Source organism: Pithys albifrons, chromosome Z (genome assembly GCF_047495875.1).
Source record: "Pithys albifrons albifrons isolate INPA30051 chromosome Z, PitAlb_v1, whole genome shotgun sequence".
NCBI lineage: Eukaryota > Metazoa > Chordata > Aves > Passeriformes > Thamnophilidae > Pithys > Pithys albifrons.
Genome location: NC_092497.1, coordinates 14,097,274 through 14,115,156, shown reverse-complemented (window position 1 = coordinate 14,115,156; position 17,883 = coordinate 14,097,274). Strand labels below are relative to the sequence as shown.

General features: G+C 37.7%; 1 protein-coding gene across 2 annotated transcripts in view; it reads left to right on the top strand.

Moving 5' to 3' along the window:
- The window catches only part of RICTOR (RPTOR independent companion of MTOR complex 2), a 76,324-nt gene that overhangs the window by 8,937 nt on the left and 49,504 nt on the right, over positions 1–17,883 (top strand). For both annotated transcript variants that reach the window (XM_071581226.1, XM_071581225.1), the window contains exons 3-4: positions 8,392–8,489; positions 17,292–17,356. In XM_071581226.1, the coding sequence (XP_071437327.1) occupies positions 8,392–8,489; positions 17,292–17,356 (163 nt within the window). The remainder of the gene's footprint in view (positions 1–8,391; positions 8,490–17,291; positions 17,357–17,883) is intronic.

Here is a 17,883-nt window from a genome sequence, read left to right as displayed (position 1 = left end):
CTGCGTCTGCTGATGTTGCTGGACTTCTTACCAGACACTCTCTGTAACAGGATATTTCGGGAGTCAGTCGCTTCCTTCTGAAAACTCACTTTATCAGAAAGGGCCATGTAACATTTATGCTTTTTGAGTTTTTGAACAGATCCAAATGATGCAGAGAAGAACCAGAATGTTGATTGAGAAAATAGTTTAGAATAGGATCCTATTTCTCTATCACAATTTTTTGTCTAATGTTAGTAATGTTAAGTTGCTTGTCAGTTTGACAATACTCCGAGAAGTACATGATCAAAATTCTCTCAAATGGTTTTGAAATCAGATTTGCCTGATCTGCTCTTCAAACAATAAGTGCATGATGTGAGAAAGGCACAGTGTATGTTTTGTTAAAACAACTAAAAATTGGTAGTCCTGAGTTTTCTGTTTCTAGAATTTGTGCCAGAAAAAGAAGAAAATGAGTTGGAAGAACTAAAGATCATTTTCTAAACTATTGTAATAAACTTATACTCACTGTTCAAATTCATCATTGATGTTTTTGGAAGTATTGGTTTGATTTGTTTACTGACATAACCAATGTTGTGAATCTAAGAAAGGCTTTTACTGACTGAAGTATAAGAACAGTTGTAGTGGTTCACTCCAACCTTGGAGTTACAGAAAAGAGAGTAGAATGGGACCAATAAATACACAGACACAGAGTGTTCCCCAACCTCCAGCATTTTGACCCTCTGTGTATTTTGTCTTTTTTTTTCCCTTTTTCTTTTAAACATCTAAACTTTTGAAAGTTTTAAAGAAGTTCTAGAATTTAATTGTATTCTGGAATAATTTATATTTGTGTATTACTATGAAGTGGTAATAACAAATGTTATTAGGTGACAATAATCACAGTTTTAGTCATCATAGTACGCAGTAGTTCTTGTCTGCTGATTACCGTGATTCTTGGCATTGACATAATTTCCTTCTGAGAGTTCAGGATGTAACTGTAAAATTTAAATGCAAAACTAAATTAAACATTTGTTCTCTATTAATAGACAAGATTTTTTTTAAGTAACAATATTTTCTTAAATATGCCTCAGTACCTCATGTAGTCCTGACTTTAATATTATTTGGTATTATTTTCATAATTGGTCTTTGAGGAAACTTATGCAGGATGATAGATTTTGTACTGCTATAAAGCATGTAAAGAATAGTTACTTTATAAAAAAAACTCTAATTAATTTGCAAGTCAGCATTGTAGCTACCCTTTGGAGTGGTCCATCAGTTTTCTCTTTCTGTGCTAGGAAGGCTGTTAACATTTCAACTACAAACCCCGTTTTTTAGAAGTTTTAGCAGTAAAGCAGTACTGCTGACAAATCTGCCGTACAAGAACAGACAATAGGCATAATTAACATATTCCAAGGTAAGGTTGTCAGAGTGGCTTTTCTAGATATATTTTCTACCTATATTTAAAATAAAGTGCTCTTTGTATGATTCACCCATGAAAGTTACAGGAATCAAATCAAATAAATCACTAGGTTCATTCTGCAGAAATCCTCCATTTGATCACCTACACTGTTCAAGGGGTTGCTCTCAATTGTTAAAACTTGATATAAGATGTGGATTTTTTTCATCTAAAAGTTATAAAACTTACTTGGCAAAACATTTGCATCACATTATACCAGTGCAAAGTATTTCATGCTTTACTGATTAAAGTATGATAGTAGAATTTTACCTGTGTTCATAGAGGATATCTGTCTGGTTTAGTATTCAATACATTTTCCATCATAACTACCTTAACTTGATAATGCTAACAAACATTTATGCTTTTACCATATAAATTGAGACGTATATTCAGTCTAAACTTGTATTAACTGTGTTTTTGAAAATCCTAGGTTGAATGTAAAGTATTCATGCACTTAATTTTTTTTTTAATCTGGCAAAATGGAGTTGATGTATAAATATAAATAATTCTGGAGCAATCTCAGTGTCATGCAGTTTGCTTTATTTTTAATGTAGCTTTTCCTTTTCTCATTGTTCTTGGGTTTTCTGTGCAGCTTCCATCTTGTAAATTAGATGTATGTTAAGACCGGGGCGGTCCCGTGGTGTAAAGGAGAACACTCTGGACTCCAAATCCCAAGGACCTGAGTTCAAGTCTCAGTGGACACCATCCCATGGCAGTTCAATGCCTCCCTGCCATCCCATCCCGTCAGATCTCGGATGCTCAGCAGGGTCAGCCCTGGTCAGTACCGGGTGCTGTGACAGTCCTGAGGACTTCCCTGTCACTGTCCAAGCTCGCTCGGCTGTGGCAAATGGACCTCAGGACTTAAACGGTGGGGCCAGTTCTGCACACGCTGTGCCTGACCTAAAACATCCACTGTGCAGGCTGGAAGGGCACACCCACGTGGGGAGAGCCCTTCCCAAATCCGCGTTCACAAAGTCGGGCCATACATACATGTTGAGAATACTTCCATATCATGAAGATTAAATATTTGACCTGATTATTGTTCTTCACTAAGTTGGTAATGGTTCAATATGCCCTTTTGTTGATGTTTCTTTTCATTTTTAAAGGTCTTGATTAAAAAGTGTTTTAGCAGACTGATTACTTGTCATATAGTCTTTCACAGAGACCTTTAAGATACTGATTTCTAATGTTTCACTGCTTTTAATAACAGAACTTTTTCAGTGGAAATGGAGGACATGCATTAATGTTTCTGGCTGGTGGTGTGTTTCACTTGACTTCCTTTGTTTTGGCAGCATGTACTTCAACAGGCCACTAAGAGCAGCTTTGCAATTTGCTGTTGCATAGCATTTAGACTTAAAAAATCTCTTCATAAATGTAGATGTGTGTAGAAGTTCACTGGGTCATCCATTTATATTGTGATTCTTTCCTTCATAAGAGGAAGATATTCTCTGGTGTTCTTAGTCAATGGAGAGATGCTTGACTGTAATGAAGTACAACTTCCTTCTTTAAAGAAAGTCTTCAGGTATATCTGGTCTTTTAATTTACTTTTTGGTTGTGTAATTTTAGCAGCTATGACATCAGCTGCTAGGTGCAGTCTCTCACTTGAGAGTTTAGTTACTGTACCTACATTGGCTGCTGTGTTCAGCTACTGTTTCAGCATTTGCCAAGTGATGCATATAAAATACACATTTCTCAGTTTAACTCATTATGCCTGACTTCAGAGTTACTGAATTGTGTACTAAAGCCTGCCATTCTTTTTTTTTCTTTCTTTTTTATTCACATGTGCATAACAGAGTAGCAAATTGGCATGCTGTTGGCATACTGAATGTGGTCAAATAATGCTGCCAAATCTGTCAGGGGAAGGGAGTCGTCACTTGTGCTAACATAGCTGTTGCTGGTCCTATTTCATCCCTGCATTAGATGGAGCACTGGCTGTTTTGCGTAGCTGGAGCTCTTTCTCTCTGGAGAATGGGATCTGTCAGAATGCATCATGATTCTCACTGGGGAAAAACAATGTCACAGTCCTGAAGGGGTGAAAAATCAGTCAAGCCCTAAAAGGTCATGAGAGTTTAAAAACAAACAACAACACAACATTGAAGACTTTCAATATACTTGCATCTGAGAATTACTTTTATGCATAGAGAATCATGGACTTCTTGAGGCTGTGGTTTTAAAAACACCAGCTTTGCTCTGTGCTAAAGATTATCATTTTAAGTGCTGGATGTTAGTGCAAACAGTTGTGGGTGAGAAACTGTGTTTGGTGTCACAAAAGTAAACAGAAAAATTACTGCTACTTCAAAGTGTTTGTGGTCCAAAAAAGAGCAGACAGACATTCATAAAATGAGACAGTAACTCTCAGCAAGTTAAGCTGTTGCTGCAGAACACAAGTGGGCTCACTTGCAATTTTTGTATATATCAGCAAGTTTTCAGATAACATTTGTGCAGAGTGGCTTTGTGTACAGTAATTGGGACAATTTGCCAATTGTGAAATGCAGATTTAAAAAAAAAGGATAGTTGGACGTTTTTCTGTGGAATGTCCTCTGGAACAGGTACAACCTGCTTCCACTGCTCTACCTGTGAATGGCTCAGTGGCACAGCCACTTCTGCATGGATTTTATAAGAATGTAGCATTCAGTTTGAGTTGGTAACTCAGCAGAGAACTAACATAGGCAAAAGAATGCAAAGGATGCTGCTGAGTTACTTAGCAGGGTAATTTTAATGTGAAGTCGTGTGCTGAAGTAGTGTGAAGGGTACGATGTATCTTAGAGTGGGATGGGAAAGGGAAAGAAAGTAAGGAAGGGGTTGTACATCTTTTGGCAGTAAGATCAGCAGTCATTTTGCACAACGCCGCCCTCAGAAGCACCATGGGAAAGAAAATGAAGACACTTGATTGTTGCTGTGAGCCAGCTGGAGATCACAGAATCGTTTAGGTTGGAAAAGACCCTTGATCATTATGTCCAACCATAAATCTAACACTGCCAAGTCCACCACTAAACCGTGTCCCTAAGTGCCACGTGTACACGTCTTTTAATTACCTCCAGGGATGGTGACTCAACCACTTCCCAGAGCAGCCTGTTCCAATGCTTGACAATCCTTTCGGTGAAGAAATTTTTCCTAATAGGAGTCAACATCTAAGTAATAAATGAAGTGAGTCAGAAAAGAATAGGCGTTTTGAGGGGTCTTAAACAATAACAAGTAGCCACTTGGTCTTTTGTTTCACATACAAAAGCAGGAACTTCCGAAGAGCTAAAGAGTAAAAGCTTAAGAAATCTTTGCAGCAGCAGTCTGAACTGGGGTCCTTAAAAAAAGGGAAAACAAACCCAAATATAAAACCCCAAACAACACAGACTACCACCACCTGCTCCCTTCCCCCAAACACACCCCACCCCACCCCACCTCCAACCCCCTAAACCAACCAAACAGCAAACACCACAAACAAGAAGGTCTTTGTGAACACCAAGATGAACTGCTAGGACTGACAATGAAACTTAAGCCATGACATTTCTTCTCTTGGAAAGTCAGTTTCTGGAAGGCCATGGTTTTTTTCCGTTTCTTGTTAATCAGTATTTTACAGTGCTGTTGTGAGATTTTATGACAGGAAGATAATGCAGTGCTGGATCTGATCTTTGATTACAGGAAAGCCATGCAGGTTATCGAAAGATTGTATCCGCGGTTTTGAAGCCACACCAGTGTGTTTGAATTCTTCTCCATTTGTGACACATAAAGATTTAGGTCTGCCTGCCTTCCTTACTGGCTCTATTTTTAGAAAAAATGAGCCAAGCTTTTTTAAATAATACAATTTTTCTACTTCTTTGTAATATATGATGCATTTTCAGAAGAAAAACAGGATAGTCAGTCTGTCCTCAAGTTTAATGTGTCACAGTTATTTTGTTAATTTTTTTTGTAGAGTACTTTTAGTGAGAAGGTTCTTCTGGAGTTTAAAAGATGACTTCAAGTCAAAAAGTCTTTTGTAATTCTAGTTCCTTCTGAAGTAGTCTGCTATTACAGGGTCTTTATTTCTTTACTGTCTTGGTTTTCTATAACAGTAACGGTTTTGATAGAGTTGAAGTCTGGGACAGCTGACTTGCTGTATTTATATTATCCATTGTCTATCTTGTTCTCAGTTTTCTCAGATTTCCTACCTGCTAGTGAAGTGTCTGGGAAATACCTGGCTTCTGTGCTAAGCATTGCAAAGGTGGTTTTCCTCTAAGTTTTCTCTCTCTAGAAATCAGAGTGTTCCTCAACAGAAAGAGGACAACATGAGAAGCTGCTGTAACTGCAGCTTTTCCCACACACATGAGAGGAAATGGGTTTAGTGCACATTTTAATTAGGCAACCTCGTTACACAGGTCTGTCATGGCTACAAGATTGTTAGTATTGGAAATTGTAGTATTGTATCCTGATTTCTTCACATGCAGATTGGCTGACAACTCACGCATTTCTGAGTCAGTACCTGCTTTATCAAATACTGGAATAGCAATGTTCATTGGTGGTGATGTACAAGAGGTTTTCTGGGCTAGTCTCGTGGTCTTTCTTCTCCATACAGTGAACTTAGTTTCGGTAGAGGTTTACTTTGTATGTGTAGCCATCCACACTTTCAAAGTTAAAACATTGAAACTTTCAAACATTTTGGGAAGTTACTGCTGCTGCTTGTTCTCCAGGGACCTGAAGTAGAAAACTCCAGTGAGCTCTAAGACTGCTAACCTGGTATCTTTTTTGTGGTGTAAAGGAGTATGTCACAGGTCCAAAAGTAATGTAAGCCAGGGAAATTCCGACGTTACTCGAGGCAGACCAAAGCATAAATAGCAGCCAAACTGTATTTTCAAGAAACCAAATTATGAGGAAGTTATTTTCCTCTCCTGTTACATACCCCTGAAAGTGGGAGATATGATGTCAACTATTTGTAGTGGCATAACTATGCCAGTCTACTTGTTTTCAGTGTGTCCCTTCCCTGAAAGTGTTCAAGACCTGTTTTATTGGGGCCCTGAGCAAACTGGTCTAGTGAAAGGCTCCCTGCACATGGCAGGGGGCTTAGAACTAGATGATCTTTAAGGTCCTTTCCAGCCCAAGCCGTTCTATGATCCTATGGCTTGTGCTACTGCAAACCTCTCAAACTGAATTAAGCCCTGGAAAAGCAAATTATGCAGAAGAATCCTGAACTTGGGATCTAGTAAGATTCTCACTGTGTCTCATTTCTGTGATTGTATCAAAGATTTTTTTTTTCCTGGATTGGGCATGGTTCAAAGATATGCATATTCATATTCCAATTTAATTTCAAAGTTATTGAATGTTTGGTTTTACTGTGTGTGCTGTTCAGCAGTGCAAGATAGCTGTTTCTGTACTTGAGTATCTGATGCTTGACTTTTATTATGCTGTGATTGGGTTTGTAGAAAAGGATGTTTCACATCAAGCTGGTGATAGCAGGAATTAATGCCTGTGTTTAAGAACCTGTTATATGGTGTGACAGTAGCATGTTCTCTGAATGTGCTAAAGTTTCATTAAACAGCATAGTCAGTACAAATTCATTCACCTTACCATTGAGTAGGCATCTAGCAGCTAGTCAGGCTAATTGCTTTCTATTTCATTGGCTGATAGACAAGATATTAATTGACTACAGTGGATTAACAGGTTAGTACACCTTAATTCAGGTACCTACCTGTAGATGTCATAATCTTCAAATACTGTCTTGATTCCTGATGGTGGTTCAGGTACATGCTCTTGTCTATAAAGTAAAAGATTATCTATTTGTGCCACATATCAGTTGTAGCTGTTCATTCTGCAGTAGGAGGCAAGTTTCTTTTGTTGAAGTTAGTGTGGGGCACCACACATGAAAACCTCTCTTTCCTGCCTTCCAGGTGTCTGATGTTTGGACTCTTCAGACAATTTTTAGTCTTTATGTAATGCAGTTATTTCCTTTTTTTAGTAATGTCCTACTTCAACAGTTACATCTCCAGCCTATCCTTAGTTTTTCATTTTCAAGCTGATGATAGTGTTGTCATAATACCTATCCTCAGTGTCTAAACCAAGACTGCAGGAGAATCCTGCAGTGAAATATCTCCCTTTGAAAACTGTTCTGTTGCAGTTGCAGTACCACCACATACAGAACTTGCTGCAGTTTCTGTTACAGTAGCTCCCTGTGTACTCAGCCCCACTACGTGCTGCTTGTTCCACTCTGTCTCAGCCTCCAACCTTAATCCCAAAAGTGGGACAAAATTATCTCTTCTCACCATGCTAGTCATTCTGTGATTTCCAGCAGAATGCTGGGTCATCAGTTGGTGTCTGAATTCTGGTGTGTGGGCTTTTGTTGTTGTGGCAGGGATTTTGTTAGCTTGTATGTTTTTGTTGGGATGGTGGGCCCTTATGAAGAAAGAAGAAGATATGTCCGGGCTCTCCATTTACTTCGTAGTTCACTTTGCATGTCACTGGAAAGGCCTGGCCCTCTATTTCAAGTTTAGGGTCATTGTGCAAACTAATGTGGAGAGCAGAAAAGAGGCTCATCTGTTCAAAATTCCACCAACCCTTTGTCAGGAGGGAAAAAAGAAGTAACACAGTGTATGAGTAATATGCAGTCCTTTTACTTCTGTCTTTAATCTTACCTCTTGCCTTTAAACTGCAAGGATGAAGTTGTTGACTTGCAAGATACATGGATTGGTGTTTCAGACACAAAATGTATTTTTTCATCAGCTGAAGATGCAGTCTAAAGATATGGTTTAAAATCTGCTTTAAAATTAGTGTGTCTCTACTCCATGGCCTTTAGCATTTATTCTCCAGAGCTGAGCTGTGCCTGGTTTTGTTTCCAAGCATAAATCGGATTGGTGTTGCTTGGAGTAAAAGTACTCTGTATCCCTAATTGAGGCCAGGACAGTACTTACAATATTTACAAAGGTGCATGTTGAATACATGTTTAGGTTTTTCTCTTTTTTTCCCTACTGTATCTGCTAATAACCTGTTTTCTTTTGCAGACCCCTGTGATAACATGAGAGAGATTCTCCAAAATGTGGCCAAATTACAAGGCGTGTCAAATATGAGAAAACTAGGTCACTTGAATAATTTTACTAAGGTAAGAGCTCAAATGGTGTCAAAGAACAAGTGATCTACAGGTAAAATATTTTGTATTTACTCTGTCAGACATTTTCTGGAAGATTAGTGAAATTGCTTAATAGAACAGTACTTGAAGTCTACATACTATACGACAGGAAGATACTAAATAAGGGCAAGAATATTTCTGAATGCAGAGTTATGCTGAAGTTCATGTATGTGTCCTGCTGGCTGAATTTTTGTAGTATTTTAGTGCTTAGAAGATTGAAATACCTCCCAGTTAATGAGTTAAGTTGCGTAAATAGAGCTGAAGCTTAGTTCCTGCTCCACAGAATTGAATCAAAAATGTGAAATGCCAAACTTTCTGGATGTAAACTGATTGAATATGGTGAGTGGGGATGACTGTATCAATAAGCATTACATGCAGTGGATTGGGCATTAGTAGAATAGGACCCATCAACTTTCACTGCAGTTTTCATAGTGAAAAATTTTTTAAAGGGTTGATTTCTAGAAGTGGTTTGTATGGATTATCTTTGAAGTGCTTCTTCCAAATACATGATTCCAAATCATGGCCATGTGACAGGTACCTGCTGGAATTATGACAGATCTGTTGGAAGCTGTCATTGTGACCTGGCTAGGCAAAAATTAAAAATTTAAAATAGATTGAGAGTGTAGGGTGAAGAAAAAAATTATGAAAGACTTTCAGAAAGACAGCAAGTAACATTTTTTGGGTAAAAGAGAAACTTTTGGAGAGGGGCAGTGTGATAGTTTTGATCCAGACCTTCCTAGTAACCAGGTGTAACGAGGGAAAGGCTCATCTCCTAGGTATTCCCCACCTGGTTTTTTTCCCTCCAACGTTACAAGGGAGGCTATCAGAGAGAGAGGTAGGAAGTGGGCGTACTTCTTCTTCTGATGAGGGCTGGGAGCAGGGGGTTTTGCTGCTTTTCAGTCCCTTGTTGGAGCCACGCAGGAGATCAGAGAGAGAACATGAGGGAGAGAGAGTGTGAGAAAGAGCTGGTCTTCTTCTGAGAGTCGTTGGTAGGATTGTATTGTACTGGTTTGTTTGGGGAGTGGGTGGAGGTGTCTAGTTGTACTTATTTGTTCTGTTTTGTCCTTTTGTTGTCCCTCTTTTCCCCTTTCCTTTTCCCCTGGAAGTTTTCCTATGTTGGGTGCAGGTTGTGTAAGTATAATTGTAAGCGTTTAGATACTCCGATTTAATTCAGTTTCTTTCAAGTTTTTTTTCTCCCTTTGTCCCTGCTTTGAGGAGCAGAAGGAGAAGGAGGGGCAGCTCAAGGGCTGGGAAGCCAAAACAAAACCAAGACAGGCAGAGAGAACTCGTGGGAGGTGGGCAGGGAATTAGGAAAAGGGTGTTCATTGTAGTGTAATGGATGGTTGTGGTTGGACCAGCATTCCATTTGTCAAGGCAAGGGAAAGTGCTCTGCAGTCAGTAAGCCACAAGACACTGGAGCTTCAGTGTGAGTGCTGATCCAGTTGACGGCCTGATCAGGAGCTGGTATATTTTACGCTTTTCTGATGGAGTGCCCCAGATAGAACAACATGCCTGAAAACGAAAACCAAGCTCCTGTGACTGAGGATGGATCCTACAATCAGCAACAGCCAAAAAATAAGGTAGCAGTGGAGAATTTAAGGTTTAAACTTTTGTTGCAGATGACCTTATTACAAAGGATTAAGTACAGTTGAGCCATCTTAAGTGAAAGAATGAATACCCAAGGGAAGGTTTGGGGAACTGGTTGATAAGAGGACAAATATGCTTGGTAACTTTCGAAGTAGGTGTGCATCTTGGCTGTTACAAGCACTCCCTCCCTGTAAGATTGGCAACATCAGTAGTGGTGTATAAGGTTCAGTTAGCAGGCAGATGAGTACTGAGGAAAAAATCAGAATAACAAAGAAATTTATCTGCTAATGCATGAACAGCAACTCTGTAAATACTCCATTTTCTGGATTGGGTCAGAGCATGTGTGTGTGCATGGTATTCACTGAGGAACTGAACTTACAGTGAAGTCTTTGCTTTGGGTCATTGCCTTGTGTCTTGTCAGGTATCACCCTTTGACAGTGCTGCTGTTTTCACTGGGATTCCAAACTGTGTTGCAAGAAAGCCCTTCATGCAGCTGGAAAAGTCTGATGCTTAGCTGTGTTTCCTCTTTCTGATAATCTGGAAACTTTTAAATGTGAATACTTTCAAATTCTCTAGTTGTCCTAAGATTAAAGAGCTGGATTAGGTTTGGAGATGCTCAGCTCCTAAGGAAAAGTCAGTATTGGAAACTGTGGATCTTAAAACGGTGTCAATTCTGCTATTGAAAGTCGGATGTTAAGCACCCGTAACTATGGTAAATAAGTAAATATGCATAGTGTAATTAAAAGATGAACCAAAAACTGAAAAATTGAAAACTTCCATAATTGAATATTTGAAGAATTTTGTTTTTTCGTTTAACCTAACATTAAAAATAGAAAATACTTACAAAAAGGCAGGGAAGTTTTTCATAAATTGGACTTAAGCCTGACAGGAAATTATGAGTCTGTGAGAAGCAGCTTCCTTAAATTAAATATGACTTTTGAAGGTGGAGACTGTAGTTCATAACCTGGTTTTGATCCTAAGTCAGAGTGACCCTTTATAAGGGAATCATACTACTCTATTTAATATTTAACACTTGTTTGTATACTCGTCTCCCTGGAATATGTGCTTTCCAAATGTACAACTTAGTACATTTGGTTTTAAAAGCTCTTCCTATTTTTGTTTGAACTGTAAATGCAGTTATGAGAATAGAATAAAAGTTGAAAATTGTACTGTATTGTCTGCCTTGTGGTTGGAACAATTCTATGTTTTTCATTCCAGTGGTTAAAAGGGAAAGCCTGGAGCTTGAGGGAAATGATTTTATTTCCCATTTGCACTCTGTTCTTCTACCATGAATTGGTATAGTCTCAGTTCCCCCTTTGTGAGACAGGAGTGTGAGTGAGATTGATGCGCCAGTTGCTGAGGGTGTCCTGTCTTGGAATTAAGTTGAAGCAGACCTTGATTTGTTTGTATATTCTTGCATTTTATGGTCTGTTTTTGAAAGGCTAGTTTTTAGCTAGAATATTTGTACTATGGACAGGATAGGGATGTTTGAAAAATTTTAATAGCCTATTTTGGATAAAATAAAATGGCAAATCTATTAAGTCTATCTCTCCTACTGGGATTATTACCCTTAAAAGAAAATGTCTGCACTAGTCAGATTTTTTCTTCAAAGACTGCAAATCTCACTGTTCTAGTCCTTTGGTCAAAGGGAGCAAGATGTTTGTGTCATGTAGAAACAAGTGATGCAATTTAACATGGAGTTTCCTGGTAGGGATCATGATAGACACTAAGTTTTGTATTAATTTCAAGATACCTGAGGTGTGTTAGGTTCAGGTTTCTTTACTTGAAAGAGGGTGAGGTTTGTTCCCGTCCCTTTATTTAAGGAGAAGAAAAGAAATTACCCTTTGAAAATTACTGAATTAGTACTGAACTGGACTCTGGAATTTTATGCAGAAGTTAAATACTTTGAATAAAATTCTTTAAAATAATGGTGATCAACAGTCAACAGGATTTATTACTTTATCTACAAGAATGATACTTCAAAGCACGTACTTTGTGTGAAGCTAGTATGCCTAGGTGATATAAATCAATTTTCCTTCATATTTCCCTTCAAAAGAAGTGTTAACTAGTGACATTCAAGTCTTCATAGCACCCTTTATTACTGTGCAGAGTATGCTGTATATAAAAACTTGCTTTTCCTTCATCAAGTTTTAGCTAGTACTACTTCTCAGCTAAGTCTTTAATGTTATTTTTCTTGAGTCTTTGGCTGCAGAACAAGAATTGTTCTTGCTCAACAAGTGTTTTAAGTTTTCTGCCCCAAGAAATTCGCATTCCCAGTGTGGTGATGCACAGACTGTGGAAAGGTATGTTTAGTTCTGAATTGCAGCAGTGGGAGACTCAGAAATTTTGTCTGCTTTGAGTGAGCGCAGATGGCTTCTCTGCTGTTTGTCACCTGCTATGTGAAGCTGCAGTGTTGTGGGCACAAACTTTTATGAAGTTCTGCCTCTGAAGTTCTACCTATATCCCTATTTAGGCTGATCTCAATTTTGACCTGAACACCGTTTGAGAATTAGACCTCTGGTAAATGGTCAGTGACACTTTTCAGTTGTCACAGCAGTTCACAACCTTGGTACATGCTTTTAGCTTCAGTAAACTGGGTAGGGTTACCCATCCTTCATTTATATGGCCACCTATGTAAGGCAAGCACCTTGAAGTTTCCCAGCTTCTGCTGATTAATACCAAAATATGGCTACTTCTTGGGGATTTTTGCCACCCCCATGAGAAGGTAGTAAGTGATAAATCCCTGAAAACCAGAAGGAACTGTACAATTACCTTTACCTAGTGGAAAATATCTTTGTGATTTAAAGTATTTATTTATAATCCTGTATTATAGAAGTTTATGCCACTGGGAGCTTCTGAGAATTCCTTTTTACCTTTGTAAAACTGAAAGGGTATTTTACTAATGAACTGAGAATATGCACAGATGTTGTAGGGATTTCTGTTTTTCTTTCAAAAAGAAAGGTGCTTCTTAAAGGACAAAATTGAACTTAATTCACTTTAGCTTAAACTTAACAATTGAATAGCATCAGTGATACAATGATACAGAATATGTTTTCAATCTGCTCAGAAGTAATTCTGTCATTATTTAATGAAACTCTGCTGTTCTGCTCTGTATGCTACTGCCTTTCACTGACATAGATTGAGTGCTTTCATGGGTTGTCTTTAGATTCATAGTCTGTTTTTGGAGTCTCAGCAATCTTTTGCAAAACCCAAGTATTTTAGAATCTGAATGTACTGTCTGACTGTAGCATTCATATAAGCAGATAAACCATTGTGGGCAAAACATGAAATGTCATGATAATGTAGCAGATTGGAGCAGAACATGTGCTTAGGGACATTGAGCTGTGGAAAACCTGGAGAGATAATGTGTCTAAATCCAGAGTCCACAATTGCAGTAGGACATCTCTTAAGACTACAAAGTAGTCTCCTTGTAAATGTTACCATTGGAGGTTCAGACTGTGTTTCCAAAGTTACAGTGCAATAATTATGTTTCGGATGCATAGAATAACGTAATATTTTTACCTAGTAATTGCTGTGAGTATTCTAAATATAAAATTAAATGATCCCAGTGTGCACTCCACTTGTGCATGCTGTTGACCTCCTGTGCATGCTGTTGGCCTCCTGTGGTTTTGTTGTTCTGAGCTACTGTTTCCAAGACATGTTGATATCTTACTCATATTTCTGTGACTCATTTGAGTAGCATGAAAAACTCATAGCTGACAGTAAACATGAAAAAACCTTCAGTGGAAGTTAGTCACTGTCAGGCCTGGTGTAAGTACCATTTTGTCCTAATATTAAATCTCACCTTCAAAGAGTCTTTGTTATGTCCATTCATTGTCTGTTGTATCACAGATTTTAATTTTAAAGTTGACTCATTGGCAGATTTAACTTGCCATGTGTCCTCTAGTTTTGTTTTTACATATATAAAGATAGATAAAATTTATAGCGTGTATGTAAAAAATGCGTATTTTATAAATAAGATCTATATATGGGAAATACAGAAAGCATATAAAATATAAAGAATTGCATAATTCCAGTTATGATAAATATGATAATCCATTGCTATTTTAATGAAATATGTCAATATATAGCCAAAGGTAGATTTTAGTATTCTAGTACTGCTTGCCTACAGACCTAATGGTACCATAGTCTGTATGTTAAATGTTAGAGTCAAACATAGGACAGTAACTTACCTTTGTTCGGAATTCAGCCTTCTACAAATATCTCTGCATTTGGGGCAGAATCTTTGATCTGCTTGATGTTGTTTGAAGGTGAAATGAGAGAAAAGTGGCAAAGTGGACTAAATAAACCAAATGGCGTAGCCTTCATTGGTGTGTTTTCTACCCGCTTTCTACATTTTTCTACTACACTTTTTTCACTCTGTCTGTTCTTAGAATGTGGCACACAAAATTTTGTTCTTACAGTTTGGGGAGCAGCCTGTCAGTTAGAAAAAAAGTCTGTTAATCTCAATCATAATGCAGTTCTGTTAATATTTCCAAAGATAAAATTTCTGTTTTCAGTTAACATTCTGAATGTTTTCTGGACATCTGCTGTTTCTCTGCTGGAGTTCTTTCATTTCTAGTGCATCTGTTAATGTGAGGTGCCCTGAAGGATATGATATGCTGTTTCTTTTGTTTAGTTGAATTTTCTTAATGAGTTTGGGCACTCCTTTCAAGTGACTGAAACGTTTTTGAATTCTGATCATGCTGTCCATCTTTTAGATTATTTTTAGATTCTTTTCTATTTGGAAATGCTGTTAGCACATTACCTTTCATAAATTGCAAAGAAAACTAATGCATGTGTGTTGATGGCCCATTGGAGTGAGAAGGAACTAATAGCTACAGTAGCTAATCTGTCTGTTTTGTTTTAGCCAATTTTTATTGCTCATTCTCCATAATAAATATTTCACATTTATGCAGACACTGTCAAACACTTTTATAATAATTTTAATCAAATTCAGAAATTTGTATCCACACAGCAGTTCAACTTGCTGAAAGTTTTAACTTGTCAGGCTACATGATTCTGTTTGAATTTCAAGGTTTTTCTGCATCAAAGAAGGTCTGTGCAGTGGGAGCACGTATATAGATGAAAACAGTTGGGATTGAGGACCTAATAACCATAATATATGTATTTGGTAAGAGCAACACCTAGACTAGAACTGGTCCAGTGAACTGAATGCTCTCTAGCAGTTGCAGCAAGTTAGGTGAGTTCCTGGAAGACATCAGCTGCTTTAGTTTCATCTCAGGACTGCTCAAGATACAAACCAATGGTACGTGTGATGCTAAGAGACGAGATTCAGAAATGCCCTAGTGCACACAACATCAGCTTTTTCAAAAATATGTTTTCCTATATCAGAATTACAATTCTGTGAATTTTTCAAAAGTAGGAAAAATAGATTGTTGAGGATAATCTGGTACATTAAATTAGGATTTCTCACTTGTGTCTGGGATGGAATGCTGGTGAGAGGTTTAGACATATAAATGATTAGCCTAACAACTACTGATGTAATTGTCTGAAACTGAACAATGAACTGTTTTTACTCACTGTCTTCTCACACTGTTTTGCTTACACTCTGCCAGCCAATTTTTACAGTTCATAAGATGTCAATAGAAGTGCTGGAGCAGCAGTGGTGGCCTTAGGCAGTCCAACAACATGGCACAAAAATAGATTGATGTTAGGAAGTGACATGCTGTCATAACCAGTTAATGCATCAATTGTCTAGTCTTAGTATCACTTAAATCTGAAAAGTGGGGAAAAAGGGGTTATGTAAAACCTTTCCTTATGTTTTCTAATAATCTTTGATTTAATAAAATGCGAAATCCAAAATACTTCACTTAACTCAGATTATTTGAGCCCAAACATGGAGGTAATTCAAGCCAATTTAATAATCTAATAATCTCATTAATAGCTTTGATTTCAGCATTATAAATATGTATTCTTCTTGCAATATGAAAAACAGTTTCCTAAAATGTAATGTGATTCTTTGATGAGTTTGTACCTGCTGACCATAAACCTATGTATTGTTTGAGTTTATTTGATCATGCTAATGAAATGGGTTTACTTAAAAGCAGAGTTTGTGTGTGTGATACGATGGTTTTTCAGTTGGAGGTGAATAGTAGAAGTGGAGCATGGATCACACTAAACATTTAACTCACGGTAGCCTTAATTTAGTTTATTATAAATTTCTTATTGTTAGCAGTAAATACATATAAAGGGAATGGCACGGGGTTGGTTCAAACACTTCTTGAATTCCTCACTGAGGAGAAACTTAATACTGCGCTGACTTAAAACTGAACACATGCCCGTTTCAAAAACAGAGGACAAAGTGCAAAGCTATTGCAATCAGTATTAGTCACTTGAATTTTTGGAAGTGCTTGGTAAAGTGTTTTGGGATTTGGACATGGTAACACTGTAATTTTAGCTGGGGATAGTAAGTGAGATTACTAGGATTTTCTTTGCTGTTCTTGCAAAGGAGGACAGCATCACCTCCTCTTACAGAAGAGATTGGTTTCCTTTCCTCGAGAGACTAAAACATTGGCATGCACTAGTTTGCTACTTTTGAGATTGGTTTTGGACTTAAAAACTGCACTTACAAATTTTTTGTGTACAAAATCAACAGATATGGTTGAAATGTTCAGAGTTTCTGATAGTTTATGGCTGTCCTTTTGTGTGCATACATTAAACTTTGCACTGATTTTTCTGTGGAATGAATGGCAAGCCAAGACCAAATGCCAGTTACAGAATGCTTGGCAATGCCTTCTGATTTTTTTGTACACCTCTGCTAATGTGGCAAAACATAATAGTGGACCACTTGTGTCAATCTTTGCTTCAAAGCCCTCACCTGAGCCTGTTTGAATCCACACGTGGCTTGACTTCAGTCATTTTTCATCTTGCCTCAGATTGAGCTTCCCAGCTACCAGTCTGGAGGGGAAAAGCTTGAGCAGTACACAGCTCACACAGTTGTGCAGACTGTTCTTTCAAGGAGAGGCCACAAATATGTCTCAGTGTCCGATCTGCATAGGAACAGAATATGGGCAGCACAAATTCGCAGACAAGTCTGAAGTTGGTATTCTTTCCCTTACTATGAATCAAATTTCTCAGGTGTTTTTGAAGCATTTCCCAAAATCTACACTTTTGCACAGTCATTTTAGGCGAGCCATAAATAATAGATGTTTTCTTTTTTTCCAGCTTCTTTGTAATACTGGCCATACTGAAGAAAAGCTAGGCTTTACCTATGACAGCATCATAATATGGTAAGTAATAAGTAGCACTAGAGCACGCCTAGGGGACTTCAGCTGTTTAGTTGTAATTAAATAAACTTCATTTGTGCTTTTGAGCTACCATTTTGTATTTAAAATATGTTTTAAATTTCATAATGTAAACCTACATCCTGCAAATATTTTAATGAGTAAAATCAGAAATACTCACTGTCAGGCAAAGAGAGAAAAGCTGCTCTCTTTATTATATTACTCATAGATGTAAAAGTACCTAAATATTTCAGAAAGCACTTTTAGTAAAAATGTACACCTGCAAAATATAGAGCATGCTCTTGATGTAGAATCAGGATTTAAAGAGCAGTATTTTATTTTGGTATATGTACGTCCTTGTAGCATTGCTTTCCCTGCTGATAAAATGCCCTGTGTATGTTCTTTTACGTGAAATTTCTGTCTATTTTGTGGCTGTTTCTGACAGTGAAATGACATGCTTATTTCCACAGAGAAATTGATAAATTTGTCCTTAGCCTCAGCAGTGGTGGCAGAAACAGTTAAGATTTAGTATT